This window comes from Osmerus mordax, chromosome 18, assembly GCF_038355195.1.
Source record: "Osmerus mordax isolate fOsmMor3 chromosome 18, fOsmMor3.pri, whole genome shotgun sequence".
NCBI lineage: Eukaryota > Metazoa > Chordata > Actinopteri > Osmeriformes > Osmeridae > Osmerus > Osmerus mordax.
The window spans coordinates 11,985,322-12,005,871 of NC_090067.1; the positions used below are offsets into that span (position 1 = coordinate 11,985,322).

The 20,550-nt window shown below is 46.9% G+C and overlaps 1 protein-coding gene across 1 annotated transcript; it reads right to left on the reverse strand.

The window, feature by feature from the left end:
• Positions 1-358: 358 nt before the first annotated feature.
• mfsd2ab (MFSD2 lysolipid transporter A, lysophospholipid b) lies at positions 359-16,481 on the reverse strand. Its single transcript, XM_067256042.1, has 14 exons — positions 16,313-16,481; positions 13,745-13,870; positions 11,663-11,787; positions 6,586-6,709; positions 6,413-6,491; positions 6,079-6,269; positions 5,846-5,936; positions 5,551-5,669; positions 5,167-5,250; positions 3,690-3,773; positions 3,309-3,421; positions 2,973-3,116; positions 2,492-2,668; positions 359-2,355 (listed from the first exon to the last, which is right to left on the reverse strand). Exons 1-14 carry the CDS (start codon positions 16,400-16,402, stop codon positions 2,304-2,306), a joined length of 1,599 nt encoding a protein of 532 aa, XP_067112143.1. The 5' UTR covers positions 16,403-16,481; the 3' UTR covers positions 359-2,303.
• Positions 16,482-20,550: the final 4,069 nt, after the last annotated feature.

Sequence of the window (20,550 nt, forward strand, 5' to 3'; positions counted from 1 at the left end):
ATCGAGTCGTGAGGGAAAAGCAATCGAGTTTAGGATTGGTTGAACTCGGTTCAACTGCCATCGTTGACCGCTTGATGGCGAACTTACACCACTCGTGTGTGGCACATACTAGGTCTGGCAGTAGTCATTATAAGTTACGAACCTACGCTTACGATGCGTTATAACTTCACGCAAGAGCAGTTCCATGCTGTTTAAAATCAATGACATCCCCCTCACACATTTTATTTTCATGGTTGATTAATCAAAATATTGTCTCCGTGGTTTTGATCCTACTCCTCTTCACGTTATTTTATGTCATAGTAATGTGGGAAATGTTTGTCGAAGTGTGATTAAAAACAAAAAACTCTGAAAAGCCACATTACAATATCAATTAGTATTTATTAACAAAATTCAAACACTTTAATCCTCAACATCTTGTTTAAATAATTAGCCTACATCGACGTACATAAGTACATAACATCATTTGCTTCACAAATAAAGATATTTACAAGTTTACATACAATATATACATATGCACAATAGTTTACAAGACTAGAGTGAGTCAGAAGAGAACACGTCTCAAACACATTTATAACGACAAGATAAAAATGACACGTCACCATTAGATTATCATGTGTAGCCTATACCTTTTTTTCCTTTTAGAAACTTGGCAACGATCTTGTTGTCTCAAATTACTTTCTCGAGACAGTAACATGACATGGTTTAATGAAAATAGAAACTATCTGTTCAAACACAAAACATGTCCCCCTACAACTTGGACACCTTGTCAACACATTTAGGAGATAACGGCATGTGTTACATATGGCACTGTATGAATATATTCCATATCTGGATCAGATATAAAATGCACATAGGCTTTCTGTGGCACTATAATAGATATCCAGGTATAATCAAATGTTTAAATTTTCTTCACATCACTTTTCAATACACTTTTCAACCCATTGCGGTTTGTCACCATCCTCAAAATACTTTTTTGGATCTTTTTGTGCTTTCCCTTTTCTGAACAGTGTTGGGGTGATATAATACCTACAAGCAAAGACATGCAACAAAATTCAGGACTTACACACAAACCGCTTCAAAACTGACTTTGATTCAAACCATTTGTCGATACACTTGTTTACTGACATTAGTCTTTTGAAAAAAAAAAAAACATACTTCATTCATTGAACATCAACAGTGTTAAATCCTTAATGAGATAAATAACCAAGCATGACGATTCAGCAACCGTACAACCACTACCATTAAAAACGAATAAATATGTAAATAAGAATCCATGCATGTCACTAGAAAGGTGTCGTTATACCCAAGGTAGAGTCAAAGACTGAATTGTAAGGAAGACACTTTCTGTGGACACTTGTGGCTATGACAGCTTGTTAGCTAGCATGTATTTTTAGTGGTTTATGGAGGTTCGCAGGGGAACTAAGCATAAGGTCTTGGACCAATTAATGAAATACAATTACATTTCGTGAGAACATGTGAGCCTCTACAACGTCTAACGTTAAAACAAAAGACGTTTGACCAGCGGATGCGATTGAGGCAATGAACAGAAAGTTCATACAGAAATCAATTGTCAGCATAAAGTTGGTAGAAATATTCAAGTTGACAAAACATCTAAGCGTCTATGCTACTGTTCAGCTGTTGTGGTTTTGAAACCCTCCAGAAAAGTAAAGAAACACAGGTGTGATACCCTTTAAGGGTCATTCAAGTTTCTGATGACAGACACACACCACGGTGGGTTAGAGTGGAGACCAAGTGCAGTATACTAGATTAAAGGCCATTCAAGTCTGTCTATTGCAGCATATCTAACAGTTCTATTTCAGTATGAAGCACCCAAAGTTGGCAATAACCCAACAGGTACTACTGCACCAATCACATTTCTAGGTTTTTTTTTGTGCAACTTCAATAAAGACCAGAGAGTCTTCATCTCAAATGACCCACTTTCCCTCCTAACACAATGCCCTACTTTGTCTAAAAAGTAGCACACTATATAGAATAGTAGGATTCACTAGAGATTTGACCCAAAACACAATAACAACAACACAATTGGGTAAACTGGGCCATCGCACTTAAAGGCAAAACTTCAGCCAAGGAAGGTCTTGGTGTGTTCTTGGTCGTTGCCGTGGCGTTCGAGAACGTCGATGATGACCCTCGCCGTCGTCATAGAGACGGGGGTCTGAGGAAAAGGAGCGGCAGCAGCCTCGTGATTGGACGCCAGGGTTCCCGTTAGGTTCAGTCTTTGTTGGTCCCACCCCTGGCATAAGCAGCCATCCAGCCCCCCGATTGGTCCCAGAGCTTTGCGCGACCTAAGCCAGGTTCGCCAGCTCAGTGGAGTCTGTTTCAGAGTCCGAGTTGTCCCTGACAGAGGAGAAAGAGAGAGAGAGCACACACACACACACACACGTTAGACTGACAGCGTAGGCCACTCGACACATGCCACTTCTTACTCAAACAAGCTTGTTGTCGCTTCAAACCTCGGTTCATTAGTTCTCACCGTTGCTCCTGCAGCAACTTGCGGTTGCCCTGCCTCCTCTCCTCGTCGATTGGATAAAAGTAAAAGATGACCAGGCCAACCATGATGAGCGCTATGGGCGCCGCGGAGACCAGCAGCTTCAGGGTTAAATCTACCGCTGCTGGTTGGGTGCAGCCTCGAGTGACGTAGCCTGCAAAACTAAAGGAGGAAGCAGAATAAAACTAAATCAATCATCTACTTAAACTATCCTCTATTGGTCCAAGGTCCAATGAACAGGATGCTTAATAATGATTTCTCCAATCAATTTAAACCAGGTCAACGTCAAAATGTACACCCATCATAAAATCTCATGTGATACACACACACACACACATAATGGATAACTGGATCAGATAACAAGGTGCCATAATCTAACCCTTTGAAATGGGATTTGGCTTTGATATCTGATGACATTATATTGTGCAGCAAGACTCACGGGAGTTAGTGCGTTCTGAACACTTACTCTAGACTGAGCGTGGAGACGCCCAGAGAGATGCCGGATGCAAACTTGGTGAAGAAAACGTAAAAGGAGTAGAAGATAGCCTCATGACCATGGGAGTCTGGGTTCTGCACTTGGAAATCATCCACCACATCCGGAAGCATGGACCTAAACACACATCACAGGGTTAGGGCATGTGACACACACACACAAGTTCACTCAGATACAGAGATAAGATACCAAAAGACCAATTGAAAGAGCAGGAGATTGAGGGTGAGAGGTGCCCGTGGATGAGAGTTGTTGTCGTCTGATATCGACAGTGTTTTAGAATGTGTGTGTGTGTGTGTGTGTGAGACTCACCAGGGCAGCAGAAAGGCAGCTGCAACTCCCACTCCGGCAGCAAAGGACACAACGTAGCTGACAACCAGATTACTCTTCACACACACCACCAGGATCATGAAGGGAACCACCGACTGCCGGAGGGAAACACACACATTAGCCCAAACCATCACACACACACACACACATTAGCCCAAACCATCACACACACACACACACACACACACACACACACACACACACACACACACACACACACACACACACACACACACAACTTCAAAACCATCACACACACACGACTTCAAAACCATCACACTTCTGTGATTCAGAGAGCAGCCAGAGGGTGGCGCTATATCTGATACCATAACTGTCTGCATCAATCTGTTGGCAAAATCTCACCGAGGTTCCAAAATACACTGCTGTCTTCTTTCCAAACTTGGTCAGGAACCACTGCCAGAAGGGAATAGCCAGGGTGGCTGCAAGCTGAAGGAGACAAAATACATGAGTTAATTATGTAAAGTCTATCCAGAAGTGTAGCCAAAAACATCCGTTCTGGAAGTTTGTTCAGGATTCATGGATGCAGAGAGAAAAGCTTGTTCAATCAAAGTGTGTCTGCATGCAAAACACAAAAGCCTTGCTTCCTTGCAGCTGCAGCGCACACATTAACCCCTAACAGTTTCCTCTGAACCACAAAGCTGTCGATGAAAACTCACCCAAAGACAACAGGTCAAGTCCGGATAGCACATCAATGCTATACAGACAAACTCCCACAAACACCCACCTTGCTACAATCCAGCCCCCCCACCACACACACACACACACACTTTCCCCTTGAAACTCCAGCCAGGAAAAACAACGTTCCTCCCCAACATACAAAACACAACAAGTCTCTGAGAGAACAGGCAAGGTTCTTTTTATTTGTTGCCATTCGATGGACTACCCGCTGTTCTCGGATACTGTTTCGTTTGTCCAGGTTCTGGACGCCCTATCCGTCCCCCCGTTGTTTAATCCACTGTAGCGATGATAACAAAGGCTCCTGTTACTCTGACCCCACCCCTGGCAGTCACACCTGACCTGGACACACAGAGCTGGGGTCAGACTGGAGACTTGCCTCTGTTGGTTGAGGCAAGTCTGGATGGTTCAAACTAGGGCTTGTTAAAGTTCCACTGAGACGATTCTACAGTGATTCTACGACCTCGAACCCTAATCCGAGTTTGTCTGACTTGGCTTCAAACAAAGTTAATTTAAGTCAGTGAAACCATTAATGTAATTCCACAAGCTTGTTGGCTGTAATCCCTTGCGTAAAGTAAAGGATTTGAGCGTAATCTTTCCTTACTCGCTTGGAGAAACCGGGATTTGCCAGTTCTATACTGTACAGTGAAGATTTCACCACCAACCCCGACTCATGATGAAGACCAACCGAAATTCCTGGCTGGATTTAAAGTATTAGCATAATGACACATGACTTCTTCCTGACATTAAAAAGACCCCTCCACTGTCTGAATGTAGTCTTAAAGAGAGCATGAGGAGGAGAGAAGGAGAGCCATTTCTCTAGGACATGTATTACTGGTGACGGACAGAGAAGGAAGGGGGTGACCATGGGAACGGGCTGGCCTTTAGCGAGGCAGAGAGCCCGTCCACAGATCACAGCAACGATCAGTCTGAACGAGACATGAGGTCTCGCTGGGAGCGGCCAGCTCCTGAGAGTGGGAGATTTACGCCCTCTCACTGGGCCAGCAGTCTTTTGTGAGCTGAGGTATGGTAGGTCAAGATCGGACTTGTGAAAAAGACTTATTTAAATCTCTATGGGAAAAGGTGTCTCATAAAGAACTGGTTGTATAAGAAACATTGGATAGCACTGTGTGTGTGTCCTCACCATAATGACTAGTAGAATGTTCTGGAAGTCGTTTCTGAAGCCCAGGGTGTAGCAGCAGAACAGGGCGAAATTCCCTTCCAGAAGCTGCAGAAAGAAGCAAACAGAAAAACATTGAGGAAAAACTCACACACACCCAACCCTCAGGTCTACTGACACAGGGAGCGGCTTAGCCTAAAAACCACTAAAACACACACACACACACACACACTAAAGGAGCTGTAGCAGACCTAGCACGCACACACACACACAAGGAGTAAAGTGGTAGCCACCGCAAGTTGAAAGCTCAGCCAGTGTATATAGCTGCGCTACGGTTACTTTATTATTGTAGTTAACGGCGTTACCGTGAGAAAACCCCTGAGGTTTGGGCACCCGTGTTCCACTCACCATGAAGCCCAGGGAGGTGAACAGGAAGCCCATCACCAGCTTGGCGTAGGGTCCGTGGCCCATCACCAGCCTGATGCCCTGGAAAAAGGACATGGGCTCTGACCTGGGACGACATGAGTCTGGAGGAGAGAAAGAGAGAGAAAGAGAGAAGGTGTAAAAAAACTGTCTGGAGGTCCCATATGCCATCGGCTGTTTCCTACCATCTCTAAACCCTCTGAGTAGGCAGGTCTGAAGCGTGTTTCAGCCCCAGGTCTGCCCAGCTCAGGCAGGACAGACAGATAAACAAAGATCTTACCTTTCTTCTCTCTCACCCCGAAGAACAGCACAATGGCGCAGAGGACGTAGATGCCACAGATGATGCCAGAAGCGATCATGTAGGCGGTTTTCTACAGCGGGAGAAGACAGAACAGGCAGCAGGGTCAGCGATACAGGATCTCAAAAGACCGCAAACGAGTGTGTGTGCACGTGTGGCCCAAAGAGAGGGAGAGAAAGAGAAAAGGAGTGAGTGTGTGTGCGTGCGTGCCCTACCGTGTGGTCCAGAGAGATGACGGGGTGAGTGACGTTGACCTCTGACCCCGTCAGAAGGGACGTGGCATTGGAATCGTTTCCGTTTAGGGTGACATCACCAAGTACGGGGACGCAGGGCGCGTTAGCCATGCCCACGATCTGCCCCTGGATGGCTGTACCAATCACAGTGCCCAGAACCTCCACAGTCATCCCTGATTGGACGAAAAGCAGGAAAATCTATCAAACCTAAAAACAACAGCCCTTCCCCCCTTCATGCAAAAACATCCATTGCATCCCAGTGTCGACCGTGCCATCCTAATAAAGTTGGGTGGGTTTGGATGGGAGCGGGGCTTACGGTATGCTGTGGCAGAGTCCCTCTCCTTCTGTTCGTCGCTGATGAACATGGTGAGGGCCGAGTAGGGAACGTGGAAACACTGCAGGGGAACAGCAGGGCAACAGGGTGAGAACAGACCTCATGCCCAGCTGGTTGGGCAGCATCTGCACTGTGTGCGGGGGTGTGGTACTCACTGTCTGCATGGTCTGGAAGAGGCAGTAGAAGACCAGGTACCAGATGACCTTGCCATCTTCAAACGGGGGCACGTACCAGATGAGGAAGTAGCACAGGACAGCCAGGGGGGTGGAGAACAGGATCCTGGGAGGGAGGGAGGGAGGGAGGGAGGGAGGGAGGGAGGGAGGGAGGGAGGGAGGGAGGGAGGGAGGGAGGGAGGGAGGGAGGGAGGAACAGGTCAGTCTGTGAAAACATGAGGGTACTCAAGCGAGTAACTACACAGAACAACAACAACAACAACAACAACAACATCATCATCATCAACAACGTGTTTGGCTTCACTCCTGGCAAGAGATGATTTATTAATGAAGTTCACTAAAGTGCCTTTGTCTGCCGCGTCACCCTCCGTCACCCGGCTAATGCCGACTTTGTGCCAGGCGACAGGCGACAACTGCAGCCGGGCCAAAACGGGGACAGCAATTATTATGTTCCTTCCAGGGAGCCAAAAGCGGCCTCAAACAGCAGGGAACTGCCTGTCCTGGACCAGGATTGGAACATTTGTCATTGTCTCTCTCCTCTCTCTCTCTCTCCTCGTCATTGTCTCTCTCTCTCCTTGCTCAAGTCTAAGGAATGCTGCTTCACAGGAGCAGTTTCCGCCTCCATCTAAGGAGGGTATTATGATGATACAGGTTTAGTAGCTGTGAAAGGAAAGCCTGTCAGGAGTTATGCAAAAGTGCTCCTGTCTATATGACGCATGAGACAGTCCCATACTCCTTTTTGACTGAAGCACTTGAAGCTTTCTCCACCAGGACATAGTCACGCCTTAACTACCCCCCCCCCCCCCCCCCCCCTCAAACCCAAACGCAACACAACCATCACAGGAAAAAGGAGTGGCATATACTAAATTACACTAATTTCTAAACTGGGGAATGTCTTTGGTCACTTCCTGTCCAGATACCATCCCCAAACGCCACCCACAAAACGAGGAAGAGGAGTGTTCTTTCCCAGACAGGAAGCAGCCACTATGCTGCCAGTCATTGGTGAAACAGGAAAGAATATCAGGTGATCTTGCAGAACCCTTCAGGGTCTTTCCCTCCCCCCCCAAGGGGGGGGGAGGGAAAGAGAGAGAGCAGGGGGGAGAGAGAGAGAGAGGGGCGGAGAGAGAGAGAGAGGGGGGGCGGAGAGAGAGAGAGAGAAAGAGAGGGGAAGGGAGAGAAAGAGAGGGGGAGAGAGAGAAGCGTGAGATGACTGCTGGCTTCCTCCTGCGAATGAGGTGACTTGGGGGAGGGGAGAGGGGGGGGGGGGAGTGATCCGGAGCCAGAAGGTGTCACGATGGCATGTTCCCACGAACCCTGGCCTGCTTTGATGAGCGTTTCGAGCGATGCTTCAGGAATACTGCAGCCATGCCCATATGAACACGGGGTTGGTCAAACACTGGTCACCTCAACCCGTCCACTTATGATCAGACTTTAAACCTTTTGTCTCATGTAACAGGCAAACACACACTCTCGCCCAGGTTCCATAGAAGAGAACACGCTCACGGCGCAAAGGTTGCGTGTGTGTGTGCGTGCCGAACTACACGTCGCCAAATACAGACTGCAATCAGATGTGATGGGTTCTCACCCTGCTGCCTGCCCTGAGCCATCCCAGCTCTGCTAGGCAACCCTGTAGCACCACACTGAGACTGTCAACCAGCAGCATGTGACTGACAAGGCCCAGCCTGAAATATCGTATTACAGCGTCCACTAAAATAGCTATGCTAACTGGTAGCCTACTTCAAAGGAAGAAAAAAAAAGAAACAGGGCATGTCCTGACAGGTTTAAAGAGAGAGAGAGTAGATTGAATAGGAAATGAGAGTTGGGAGACAAAAATATTGTAAAAGATAAGATCTTTTTATGTGCCTTGGAAATGATTAAAGCAGATAACATGATGGTGGCCATTTTGTCCTCCAATGCACCCATTGTGGGTCTGTATACACAAAACAATGCTAACCCCCATGGGAGTCAGGTGGCTGAGCGGTGAGGGAGTCGGACTAGTAATCCGAAGGTTGCCAGTTCGATTCCCGGCCGTGCCAACTGACGTTGTGTCCTTGGGCAAGGCACTTCACCCTACTTGCCTCGGGGGGAATGTCCCTGTACTTACTGTAAGTCGCTCTGGATAAGAGCGTCTGCTAAATGACTACATGTAAATGTAAACCCAGCCTATATTTGTGCTGTCTTAAGCCTAGCCTGTATACCTCTTTAGACGCTAATATGCATCATGTCACAATGTCTTACAACCCCATTGACAAATTAAGTCTGTTTATTTTTTTGAGTGAATGTGGCTGGTAGGATAAACCTGACGGAGTAGACATTTGCAAATTCAATGAACATTAACTTTAAGACAGGTTCTCCAATCCTGGTCCTCGAGGGCTGCTGTCCTGCATGTTTTAGACGTTTCTCTGCTCCAGCACACCTGATTCAAATGAATGGGTGGTTAGCCAGCTCTGTGGAAGCCGGGTAACGACCATTCATTTGAATCAGGTGTGCTGGAGCAGAGAAACATCTCAAACATGCAGGACAGCGGCCCTCGAGGACCAGGATTGGAGAACCCTGCAAAGATAACAATTTATATCCAAAGCAATACATGCAAAAAGAATGAACAGCCAACAAAAGTTTTTTTTTTTTTTATCAACATTTTACATGGTTTAAAAAGCAACTACAGTGAAATCTACAACACAAACACACCATTAGTATTACTAGTTACTCAAAGCACCAGTCAGGCCTATTCTCACCACCACACATCTCTTGAACTATAGTAACCTCCCGGATTCCTCAGTCAGCCTTCAAAAATGTCTATACAGTCACGCAGCCGCTCTGCCATTGGCTGCAGCAGGTGGTGTGTTGTGGGCTGGACCAATGGGGGCCTCTCTCCTGCTCCACCCCTCCCCCCACCCTTAGGCATCCCCAAAACACGCTAGACCGGAATCTGAAACAGGCCGCCCCCTTTTCCTTTATTTTCTGCCTGCACAAATTGAATTGAGATATCAAGTTGACACTTGTCTGATCTACGTCACTAAATTCTATAATTCTGATTTAGATTATTCGGATCTAGATACGGTATAGGCTGAAAGCAGAGCACAATTAGAAGATGCTGGTGTTTTAAATTCCGACAGTCGACCATAGCTGCACTATTGACAGAAACTCTGCCAATAGATTATTAATACGCACCACAATGCTTTTTTTAAAGACCCCATCCTACCTCCAGACTTCCTGGAGGAATTTTCAGACAATGTGCTTGATTGAAGGTTTTGCTAGTTGTTAAATCTCATACAGTAAGGTGCTTTGTGTGATGAAACAGGCCAAACAATACCAGGAAAAGGAAAAAAACACCCACTGGTCAAAGCATTTCCTCCATTACGTCTCCCCATTTGGACATGACATTAAAAGCACATCCGCATCCACTGAGGGTGGAATCAATAATTCAGCTCATTTAGGTGCGCGCTCACTGTAATTGTCCACAGGGAAACAAATAAAGGAACTGATCATGCCAGAACCACCAGGGTCCTTGTGCTGCCATGGTTTATACCCAGCCCCCCCTCACCCTGTCACCCTCCTTCCCCCTGTCACCCTCCCTCACCCTGTCACCCTCCCTCACCCTGTCACCCTCCCTCACCCTGTCACCCTCCCTCACCTGGACATTCCATGGTCCTTCTCAGAGGATTGTACCAGACAAATGCCAATACCCCCCCCCCTCCTACTCTGTTCTAGATACCACTACCTTCAACCACAGATATTTTAATATGCAAACACACACACAAACACGCACACGTGTCTTTTCCAGCCTTCTCACCCTCCCTCGACTGACCCAAGCCTAGTCAGCATCTGGTTTGTACACCCATCACGCCCACCCTAGTTTCTTCTCCCTCCTGTCAATCTCCACCTCAGGTTTCCCCAGCAGGTCTGGCAAGGAGCAGAGGGCGCGAGTCCCTCCGTCTCCGAGTACAGCCTCTGTGGAAGGTACACCAGCCACTTACGCAACTCCCAAAACACTCTGTGCTGTACCTCCCTCACAGAGGGGGCCATTGGGGCCCACCGCCCGGCCGGCAGGCTCGGCCCGTGGGGAGCTTGCTTAGCGTGGGCTCGTGGCTGACAGGGTCAACTGCGAACTGAAACACGTCTGATTTGTACATGCGTAGAAAACGGAATGATTAGGATTAAGTTGAGTGCTCGATTGGCGAAGCAAATTCCAAGCCACTTGGTCAGTGGCGTTGGTGGACGATTGCAGAGAGAGAGAGAGATGCAGAGAGAGAGAGATGCAGAGAGAGAGAGAGAGAGAGAGAGAGAGAGAGAGAGAGAGAGAGAGAGGTGTGTGTGTGAGGGGCGCTAGGTGACTGGGTCATCGGCCGTGACAAGCAATCCTTTGCAGCATCGGGATTGTGCCCTTCACACTCTTCCAGGGACACGGAGAATGAGGCTATGTGAGGATGTGTGAGGCTGTCACTGTCGATCTGGGGACTGTGTTTGGACACATGAACACGTGTTGCCCCACCCGGCCATAGTAAATGAGTGGTTTCCGCAGTCAGAGGTCAAAAAATAAGATTGCTTCAACACAGACCTGGGGGGAGGGGGTTACGAGAAGCCCACATTAACGACATGAAGGACTTTTCCAATGTACATGGCATGCAAGACTGGGCCTCTTAGCAGCCATCAGTTATATTTACCAAGAACACGCCAGCAGTTCTTGTAAGAAACTGCATGTCAGGTAATTTTTTTTTATACCTTAATCACCTGGCTTTCTCTACTTTTCAATCCTTCTTAATCTTATTTTGGTCCATAAATGGAAAATAAAAGTGTGTTTTTAATCCAGAAGCAATAAAAAAAACGTTATAGTCTTCCATTTGAACGTTGAACTATAGTAACCCTACGCACCCAACCCTCTGCTTCGAGCAACATGCAAGCAATCACACCACCAGACTCCACCCCACTTAAACTGTGAGTCACTGACTCCACCCCACTTAAGCTGTGAGTCGCTCAATGAAACCTTCATGCTTTAGCTTGCGACCAAACTTGTGGAGAGCTAAGCTAACCACTGTTAGCTGACAGGAAGTGGACCTACCAGGGTAGCATGCGTCCGAAGCGAGTCCAGGGGCTCCGGGAGACCAGGAATCCCACCGTGGGGTCAGTCACCGCGTCCCAGGCCCGGCCCACGAACAGGATGATGGAGGCATAGAAGGGGTCCACCTGAAGAGGAGAAACAGAACCGTGTGTGTTAAGACCTGGGCTGCGTTTCCAGATAACGATGGATCGTATCAACAATCGAGCAAAAAAACAAAACCAGCGATATTTCTTACGTGCGTTTCCCAAATATGCTCGTAAGGAGTAGGCTAATCTATGCGCTTTCAAGAGCTACGAATTTTAAAGAGACACTTTAGCTACGGTGTCTTTGGGAAAGGCCCGTAAAACTAAGATTTGTCGTACGATGGATTTGGGCTTACAACGCTTCGGGAAACGCAGCCCTGGTCGACCCAGTAAACAATGACTTAGTGTTTACATTTACATTTAGTCATTTAGCAGACGCTCTTATCCAGAGCGACTTACAGTAAGTACAGGGACATTCTCCCCGAGGCAAGTAGGGTGAAGTGCCTTGCCCAAGGACACAACGTCATTTTGCACGGCCGGGAATCGAACCAACAACCTTCTGATTAATAGCCCGACTCCCTAACGGCTCAGACATCTGACTATCTGTTTGGTTGAAATCACGTAGCCTGATCAGTCATCTGTCCGTCCCTGTAGAATACCACACATACAAGCACGAAGCCACAAGAACAACCCCTGCTTTCTGAGAATTACTTTGCAACATTGAGATCACCGAGACTGTGGCTGATGTTCAGATAGCTACAAAGAGATACTGTATAAATCCTAGCCCCTTAGAGTAGGCAGCCTACATAATATGTAAACCCATATATTTCAACGCAAACAGACAGCCATTCGATTTTTGTTAAAAAGATCACATGATTATACGTCTGTATAACGGTTAAGGACTCTAGCATTTACATTTAGTCATTTAGCAGACGCCCTTATCCAGAGCGACTTACAGTAAGTAAAGGGACATTCCCCCCGAAGCAAGTAAGGTGAAGTGCCTTGCCCAAGGACACAACGTCATTTGTCACGGCTGGGAATCGAACTGCCAACCTTCAGGTTACTATCCCGACTCCCTCACCGCTCAGCCATCTGACTCTAGCAGAGGTGACACAGCAAAATCCCACAGCGGACAAATGAGTCTGAACTGTCCGACCGTGCTCTTGGCCTGTGGGCCCCACGCTGTGCCGGCTGGACGCTGTGCCGGCTGGACGCTGTGCCGGCTGGACGCTGTGCCGGCTGCATGACTCGTAATCACTGATCTTAGCAACAGAACAAAGCCGGCCCTGGGAAGCTGTCCACTTGCGCACCATCTTACAAGATAAACGTCAAAACCCATTAAAGCCGGACCCTCGGCCTCCTCTCTCCTCTGCCCTGGTTGGGATAAGCCTCAGTTAGCTTTCTGGCGATACAGTGGCCCCCCCAGAGTGGCCCCCACAGAGTTAATTACACACACACAAAAAAAAGAAAATAAATGTTTCAACCTCTTCATTTTCCTGAACAATGGTTCCATTCTTGGCGAGCAATGGAGTCACTCAGCACACAGTTCGTGTGTGTGTGTGTGTGTGTGTGTGTGTGTGTGTGTGTGTGTGTGTGTGTGTGTGTGTGTATGGCGAGAGGAGGGGGGGGATCATTCAGTGGCCCGAGCCCAAGAACCATGCATACCAGCCAATACATAATAAATGCCGATGTGCAGGTCACACTGCTATGGGGTCTTCTAGGGATAGGTGCAAGGTTCCATCAGGTCTTAACCCTTGTGCTGCCTTCGGGTCACATGACCCAAAAGGTTCATAACGAACCATCGTTGTGTTTACCCAAATAATTTTCTTTTAACCTTCGCAATGTGGGGGGTCTGAGACAGCCCAACGGTTAAAAGAAAATGCTTCACTTTGTTTTTGTATGTGGTAAAGTTGTCGCAATATGACGGTGGGTCACAATGACTGATGGGTCAGAATGACCCGAAGATAACACAAGGGTTAAAGTAATCAAGTGTGGATGGTCAGGTGATTCCCCACAGAAGGCTGTGAGGGTTTGAAACGGGACCAGGCCGATGACTCACCTGGGCCACGTCCAGAAGGTAGATCTGGAGGAAGAAGCCGAGAGCGCATCCTGTGATCTGGTAGGGGGCTCCGCCGACAGCGTAGCACAACTTGTTGCACACCGACAACCGGTTCCTCGTCTCATGCTGGGAAGGAGGGAGAAGAGTTACATTTAGTCATTTAGCAGACGCTCTTATCCAGAGCGACTTACAGTAAGTACAGGGACATTCCCCCCCGAGGCAAGTAGGGTGAAGTGCCTTGCCCAAGGACACAACGTCATTTTGCACGGCTGGGAATCGAACCGGCAACCTTCTGATTAATAGCCCGATTCCCTAACCACTCCAGCCATCTGACTCCCACAGAACGGCAGGGAAAGGGTCAAAATTCTGTCTTTTCCAGGAACATGTGATATCGTTAAAAACCCCATCTGGGAGAACTTTGGAGGTTCGGTTTGCAAGGGCTGATCCGTTTTCAGTCTGGGGCCTTTTTGCGGGCTAGCTAATAGCTGAAGGCATTTTACGCCATCCGCAGGCTTACCCCAGTTCTTGAAATGACTACTCTGAAACCACATCTCACATTTGCTAGCCTGTGCTGACCTAAACCTACACCAAGGTTCTCACCTCAGTCTTCTACAAACAACACTAACGTGAAGCAATGTTGAGAAAAGAGAGAAACTGAGAAAAACGACTGGGTTTCATGAAAAAGAACAGGTCAGTCCTGTTAAAACCACAATCAGAAATGGCTTCAAACCAGCAGTACAAGCTATTGATAATTAATATTGATTAAGCTACTGATTATCTTTGCCATTGATTATCTTTGCCAGCAAGGCAAGCCCATGCCAGGGCCAAAGTTACCCCAGAGCAATTACTGCCTGTCCTCTAACAGAGCAGTTACACACACACACACACACACACACACACACACACACACACACCTGTTGGCCGGGGAAGTTCTCACTCGGCTGTTGTTTCCCCTCACAGGTACGGCTTGTAACCGACAGTTTGAGAACTCAATACGGCTTACCGGCCAATGGGTGGTCAGGGGCAAACACTCACACCTTCCCTCCACGGCCAATCAAAATGCTGTTTTCCGAAAAACAACAAATCAGACTGTCACTTAGGGTACATGTTTAATCCTAGAGGTGGATGCATAAAGGATAAAGTACTAACTAACGCTACGGAACGATGGCGTTCGGACCTAGGCTACGTTGAGTGTTGACGCTAGGCCACAGACAGAGACCAATGCTGCCGTGTCACCTACTGATGGAGCCTGAGATGCAGAACACCTATATGATAATCATATATATCACCTGATGTGATAATCACATCAGGTGATGACAGGACACATCGCCGTCACTTGGTCTAATGATACGACTCACTGTTCCCTGAACGTTTGTTCGACATGAAACACGATCTCCTTTATAACCCTGGTAGAGAAGGACATATTCAATGTACAGATTGACCTTGACAATAGTGAACCCTGGTCTGTGGTATAACCCTGGTCATAGGGAAGGTTGGAAGACAGGTCTGGAAGAGGACTTCATGCAAAGCATTCCTTTCATAGACTGGTATCTAAAAAACGTAAGTCAATGGCAAGAAAATGTGTCTGTCAAGCTTGACTTGTCAGGCAGCTGATCCAGGGTGAGCAATAAATAAAGTGTGCAAGTGACAGGAAGATTTTCCAATCATATTCACCTTTCAAACACCGTCATTCCAAAACGTCGCCCCCTAAAGAATAGGACACCAACTCAAGCTGTCGTCCCATATAGCCTAGTCTAAAAATAAATAAGCCCCACATGCCTTTTTACATATAAGAAACTAATATGTGTTTAAGTGATTAAGTCTTACTGAATTTATGACCCCAGACAAAATGTATAATGTTTTTATATTTGGTTATTGACGATCAAAATTGGAAGGGCAACTGATAGATTACACTTTTTAGCTCACTATGGCGCTCGTGACGCCGTCTGAATGACACGTAGCTCTACCGGCAACACAAGCATCCCCCAACCAGAGATCCCGAGGAAGAAATAGAAGAAATGTACATCAAAGAAAAAAAAGAAAATGCCATAAAAAAAATACTATTTCAATGGGAATTTTAAATCCATGTAAAAAAAACGTATGTATGAAGTTAATGTGAAAAAACGATTAAATGATAGGGCGGGGTAACAGCCAACCATGAATGTTACAGCGTTATATCACAGAAAAAAATGTATGATGATACGTCGCACATAAACGATGTTCTACAACAACATAGAACGATACTCATTTGTTGCTGTTGTTGTTTTGGAAACGAATCCTTAGTTGGAGAAGAGTGATTCAGAGCTATAGTACATCAGCTAACGTTGCCGTTCCAGTTCCATGCATTTGCATTCTCCACCCCATTTCAGTGGGTCTTTTACGATATAACCACTACTACCACCAGTAGCCTACACACGCCCACGAAACGTGAACTCGCCGGTTAGATGACACGTTCTCCATTCAGTATTTACTTTCACACGTTTCCCCCCCTGTAATATCATGGTGGATCAAATGCAACAATATTTTAATTCATGGACAACAAAATGAATAAAGAATGAATGAGCGTACCTTGCCGGCTAGTTTAATGCCATCTGGACTGCCAGGTTTGCTCAGCAGACTCGCGTTGGAATAGTGCTCCGCACCTTCGCCTTTGGCCATATCAGTAAACAAATAAATAGTCTCAGAAAATGCTTTCAAACTGAAATAATAATCTTCGACAAGAGATCCGAGCAACACACAATAAATTTCTCTACTGACGATGAGAGAACTGCCATTCAAAGATGTACTTGGACCTGATCCCGCCCCTTTTTAACGGACCATCGTCTACCAATCGCTTACCACGCCCTTTTTGGGCGGGCTTGGCTAGAACAACGGAAAGCACGGTGTCCTATAGTATAGTTTATTTTGAAATTGAATAGCGTACAAACATTTCTGCTAGAAGTGTTTGTGTCTGTCTGTCTGTCTGTGTGTGTGTGTGTGTGTGTGTGTGTGTGTGTGTGTGTGTGTGTGTGTGTGTGTGTGTGTGTGTGTGTGTGTGTGTGTGTGTGTGTGTGTGTGTGTGTGTGTGTGTGTGTGTGTGTGTGTGTGAAAGAGAAAAATAAGGTATTTAATCACAATCATTGTTGTCACCGTGTTGCAGTATATGTGCTCTAGATCATTATCATGCTAGACAATAATAACAAATATAACAAGTCGCTGCACAGTATTTCTCATAAAGATTTGCGATGAACAATGAAGCTAAAAAAGCTTCATTTTAGCTGCAGTCTCCACTGACATTTTTCACTTGCAGTCAAGCACACAGAAGGGCCAATGTCTCTTGTAATGGTTCTAGGTAGGCCCATACGTCTGGGAAATGTGTTTGCTGAGTGGCTTACAGTGTGTGGGTATGAACGTAAGTTCCAGTTGAGCTGTGTACACAAAGTATGTACAGCACACAGATCGGACAGCATGGACCCTGAATACCTGTCTGTGTGGGTGAAGGTTGTGGAGATTGCCACGTGGAGACTTGCATACACACACACATTTGAAGAAAGGGACTCTCCCACTTACCAAAAAACTAAACTCTGAAACCTCTAGTGTCACAGTGTCAAGTTCAGACTGTCAGACCACACACACATACACACACATATACACACATGCACACACATTGGGGCAATCCACACACAGATCAATGAGGGTCAAATGTAGATAAGATAAAACTGTACTGCTAGTGTTAGTAAATAAAGCTTTATCTCTGCTACTGGGCCAAATCAGAGGACACACAGGTCAATTTAGAAGGTGACATCAACTTTGATCGCTCCATTTTAAGGATGAATTAATCAACGCATTCAATTAAATGTAATGAATCACCCAAATGTCAATCCGTCTGTTGTCTCAGCTTCAACAACCTTGTTGAGTGTCATCAGAGTTTGGGACGTGAAGCAAGCGATGCCTTGTGCATGTTGAAATCTAGCGTTTACCGTCATTGCCAATGCTGATAGCTGTAACCTTGTACGCAAACTGAACATCTTTGTAAGGTAATTCTAGGTATTCCTTCTTTCTAGACAGTGCAAGGCCAATAATGTGTCTGTCTGTCTAAACGAGCAGACACACTAAGAGGAATCGGATGTGTGTTGCTTGAGTGCAGTTTTCCTTCTACTTCTCTGTACTCCTTCTCCGAACACATACTATGCGAACTTTCAGGAAAACCTCTTTCAATGGTGCATAATCCTGCCCAAGGGCCAGCACACATTCACATAATGTATTATTCATTCAACTGACACTTAAATCCAAAGCGACATGCAAATAGTGCATGTGAAAAGTGCAGTAGAAAATCAAGGATCAGAAGGGCATAGTTCGAACAGTATTTCGGAGCTCACACTCAAGGAACGTTCTGCATTTCCCACAAGACGACCTCATTTCACAGAGCCAAGCGCTCGAGTCGCTGCATGCAGCTGGATGATGTCCTGTAGGTATAACTGAATTCTTGGCGGATTTAAACCCGCACGCACACCTGTTGTGTTTCATAAACATGCTGTTGGGGAGCTGGCAGAAGTAAGATGTAAGGCTGTTGTGAACAGTGAACAGAGGGGGTTGACAGTGAGGGCCCAGGAGCGGGCGTCCCACCTACTGCTCCAGGGTGAGCTAACACAGGCAGCAGCCAAGGAAAACTCCCAAGGTGTGGTTAGAGACACTGTTTCTCTCTCAGCGCTGGGCCAAACCCAGGTGTCCGGTCCTATTTCAGTGAAACAGATCAAACCTTCTCTTACATGATCACAAAGAGCTCCATGTAGCATCTATCTTGTCTCCTTGGAGACAGGTCTCCTTGGAGACCCGAGCTTGATCCTGGGTTTTTCCCAGTGTCTCGTTTTACCGAGGAGGGCTCCTCTCTCTCCTCTGAACAGTCGGACTGGCTGTGGGCTGGATTAAGAGCTATCTCTGAATGGCATTCTAACAACAAGAAAGGACAAATGAAGATCTTCACACACACACACACACAAACACACACACATATACATGCACCTGCATGTACACGCAGGGAGTGTGTGTCTTTATGGTCTTTTACCTTTCTCACAGTCCTTATGTCACTCATGATCGAATGCGTCACACAAGTGTGCCCGTGTGCCTGTCAAAACATGGTCACTGAGTTTAGCTTCTGTCTCATGTGTCTGTGCTCGTCTGTGTGTGTTTGTGAGGGAGAGAGAGAGAGAGAGAAAGAGAGAGAGAGAGGACAAAAGAGGAAGAGTTTGTTGCCAAACACATTGCGTGTGAGTGGAACACTTTATGCGGTGCATGCTAAAGTTGTCTGTGAGGTCAAGCCAGCTGTGCGTCATGGCAAAAGAGCCACAGGTGGAAGTCACGAGGTCTTGGTACCTTATGTACCATATATAATACAGCCATATATCACAGAGCTGAGAAGGTAGGACTGTAGGGAGGAGAGCAGGGGAGAGCAGGGGAGAGAGCAGGGGAGAGAGCAGGGGGGAGAGGGGGGAGAGCAGGGGGCAGAGCAGGGGAGAGAGCAGGGGGGAGAGGGAGGAGAGCAGGGGGCAGAGCAGGGGGGAGAGGGGGCAGAGGAGGGGGGAGAGGGGGGAGAGCAGGGGGCAGAGCAGGGGGGAGAGCAGGGGGCAGAGCAGGGGGCAGAGGGGGGAGAGCAGGGGGGAGAGGGGGCAGAGCAGGGGAGAGAGCAGGGGGGAGAGGGGGGAGAGCAGGGGGCAGAGCAGGGGAGAGAGCAGGGGGGAGAGGGAGGAGAGCAGGGGGCAGAGCAGGGGAGAGAGGGGGAGAGAGCAGGGGGGAGAGCAGGGGAGAGAGCAGGGGAGAGAGCAGGGGGGAGAGCAGGGGGGGAGTTGTCCAGCTCTGTGCATTGTGTTCTGTGGAGTGGAACCTTTGTGGACACACAGTTCACAGACGCAAACACATTCTCTCTCTCTCTTTCTCCCTCTCACTTTTCCTCTTGTCTTTCTCTCCCTTGTCGAACACTGACCAGATTGACCATGCATTTCTATTTCTGTTTTTTTGGGCTTTGCTGAAGGTAAAAGATGAATGCGAGTAAACTGTGATCACAACACTGTTTATTCAAGGCTTTGCTGTAGGTATATATAATAAGTCAAACCGTAGGAATGTTTGATCAGAGTGGTGTGACGTTGGTGACATTACGTTGTCACGAGTGAGAAGGAACACAATTCTCAAGTGTAAGAGACTCGTGTAAGATTGTCATGTGTAGAGTTATCATGTGTAAGCACCCAGTGTCCCATGCCACCACAGTCCTCATGTCTAGTGTCATTTCGGAGTGCCTTTACACTTGCAGTTGTCATGTGTCGGCCTCAAATCCTGTGATATAAAGATACATTCATGCAACTAATTGTTTGCCACTTGACCTTTGCATGATTATAAAAACATAAGCATTTCCACATGAAACTAAGGAACAAAGTCGAGATGGGGCCCAGTGGGGCGTCTTTGTAATGTTTGTATCCTTGCCTGCAAGCTTTGTTTGAACTCGAACGAACCTCAGAATTCTCGATCACTTGGTAGGATTCAGAGAAGACTCAACAAACCAGGGCAGGCCATCTCTCTCCTTCTCTCTATTTTTCTGTCTTTCTCGCTCTCTGTCTGTCTCTCTCTCTCATTCTCTCTCTCTAACCTTTTCTATTTCTCTGTCTCTCTCTAGTTCCCTATTTGGGTCTCTCTCACTTTCTGTCTCTCTCTCTCTTTCCCTCTTTCACTCTCACTCTTTCACTCTCTCTCTCTGCAACTTGTACAGATTGTTTTGGCTTGTACCGTTGAAACTGCTGCCAGCATTGGCTCGCTCTTATATTCGCACATGTGTGTGT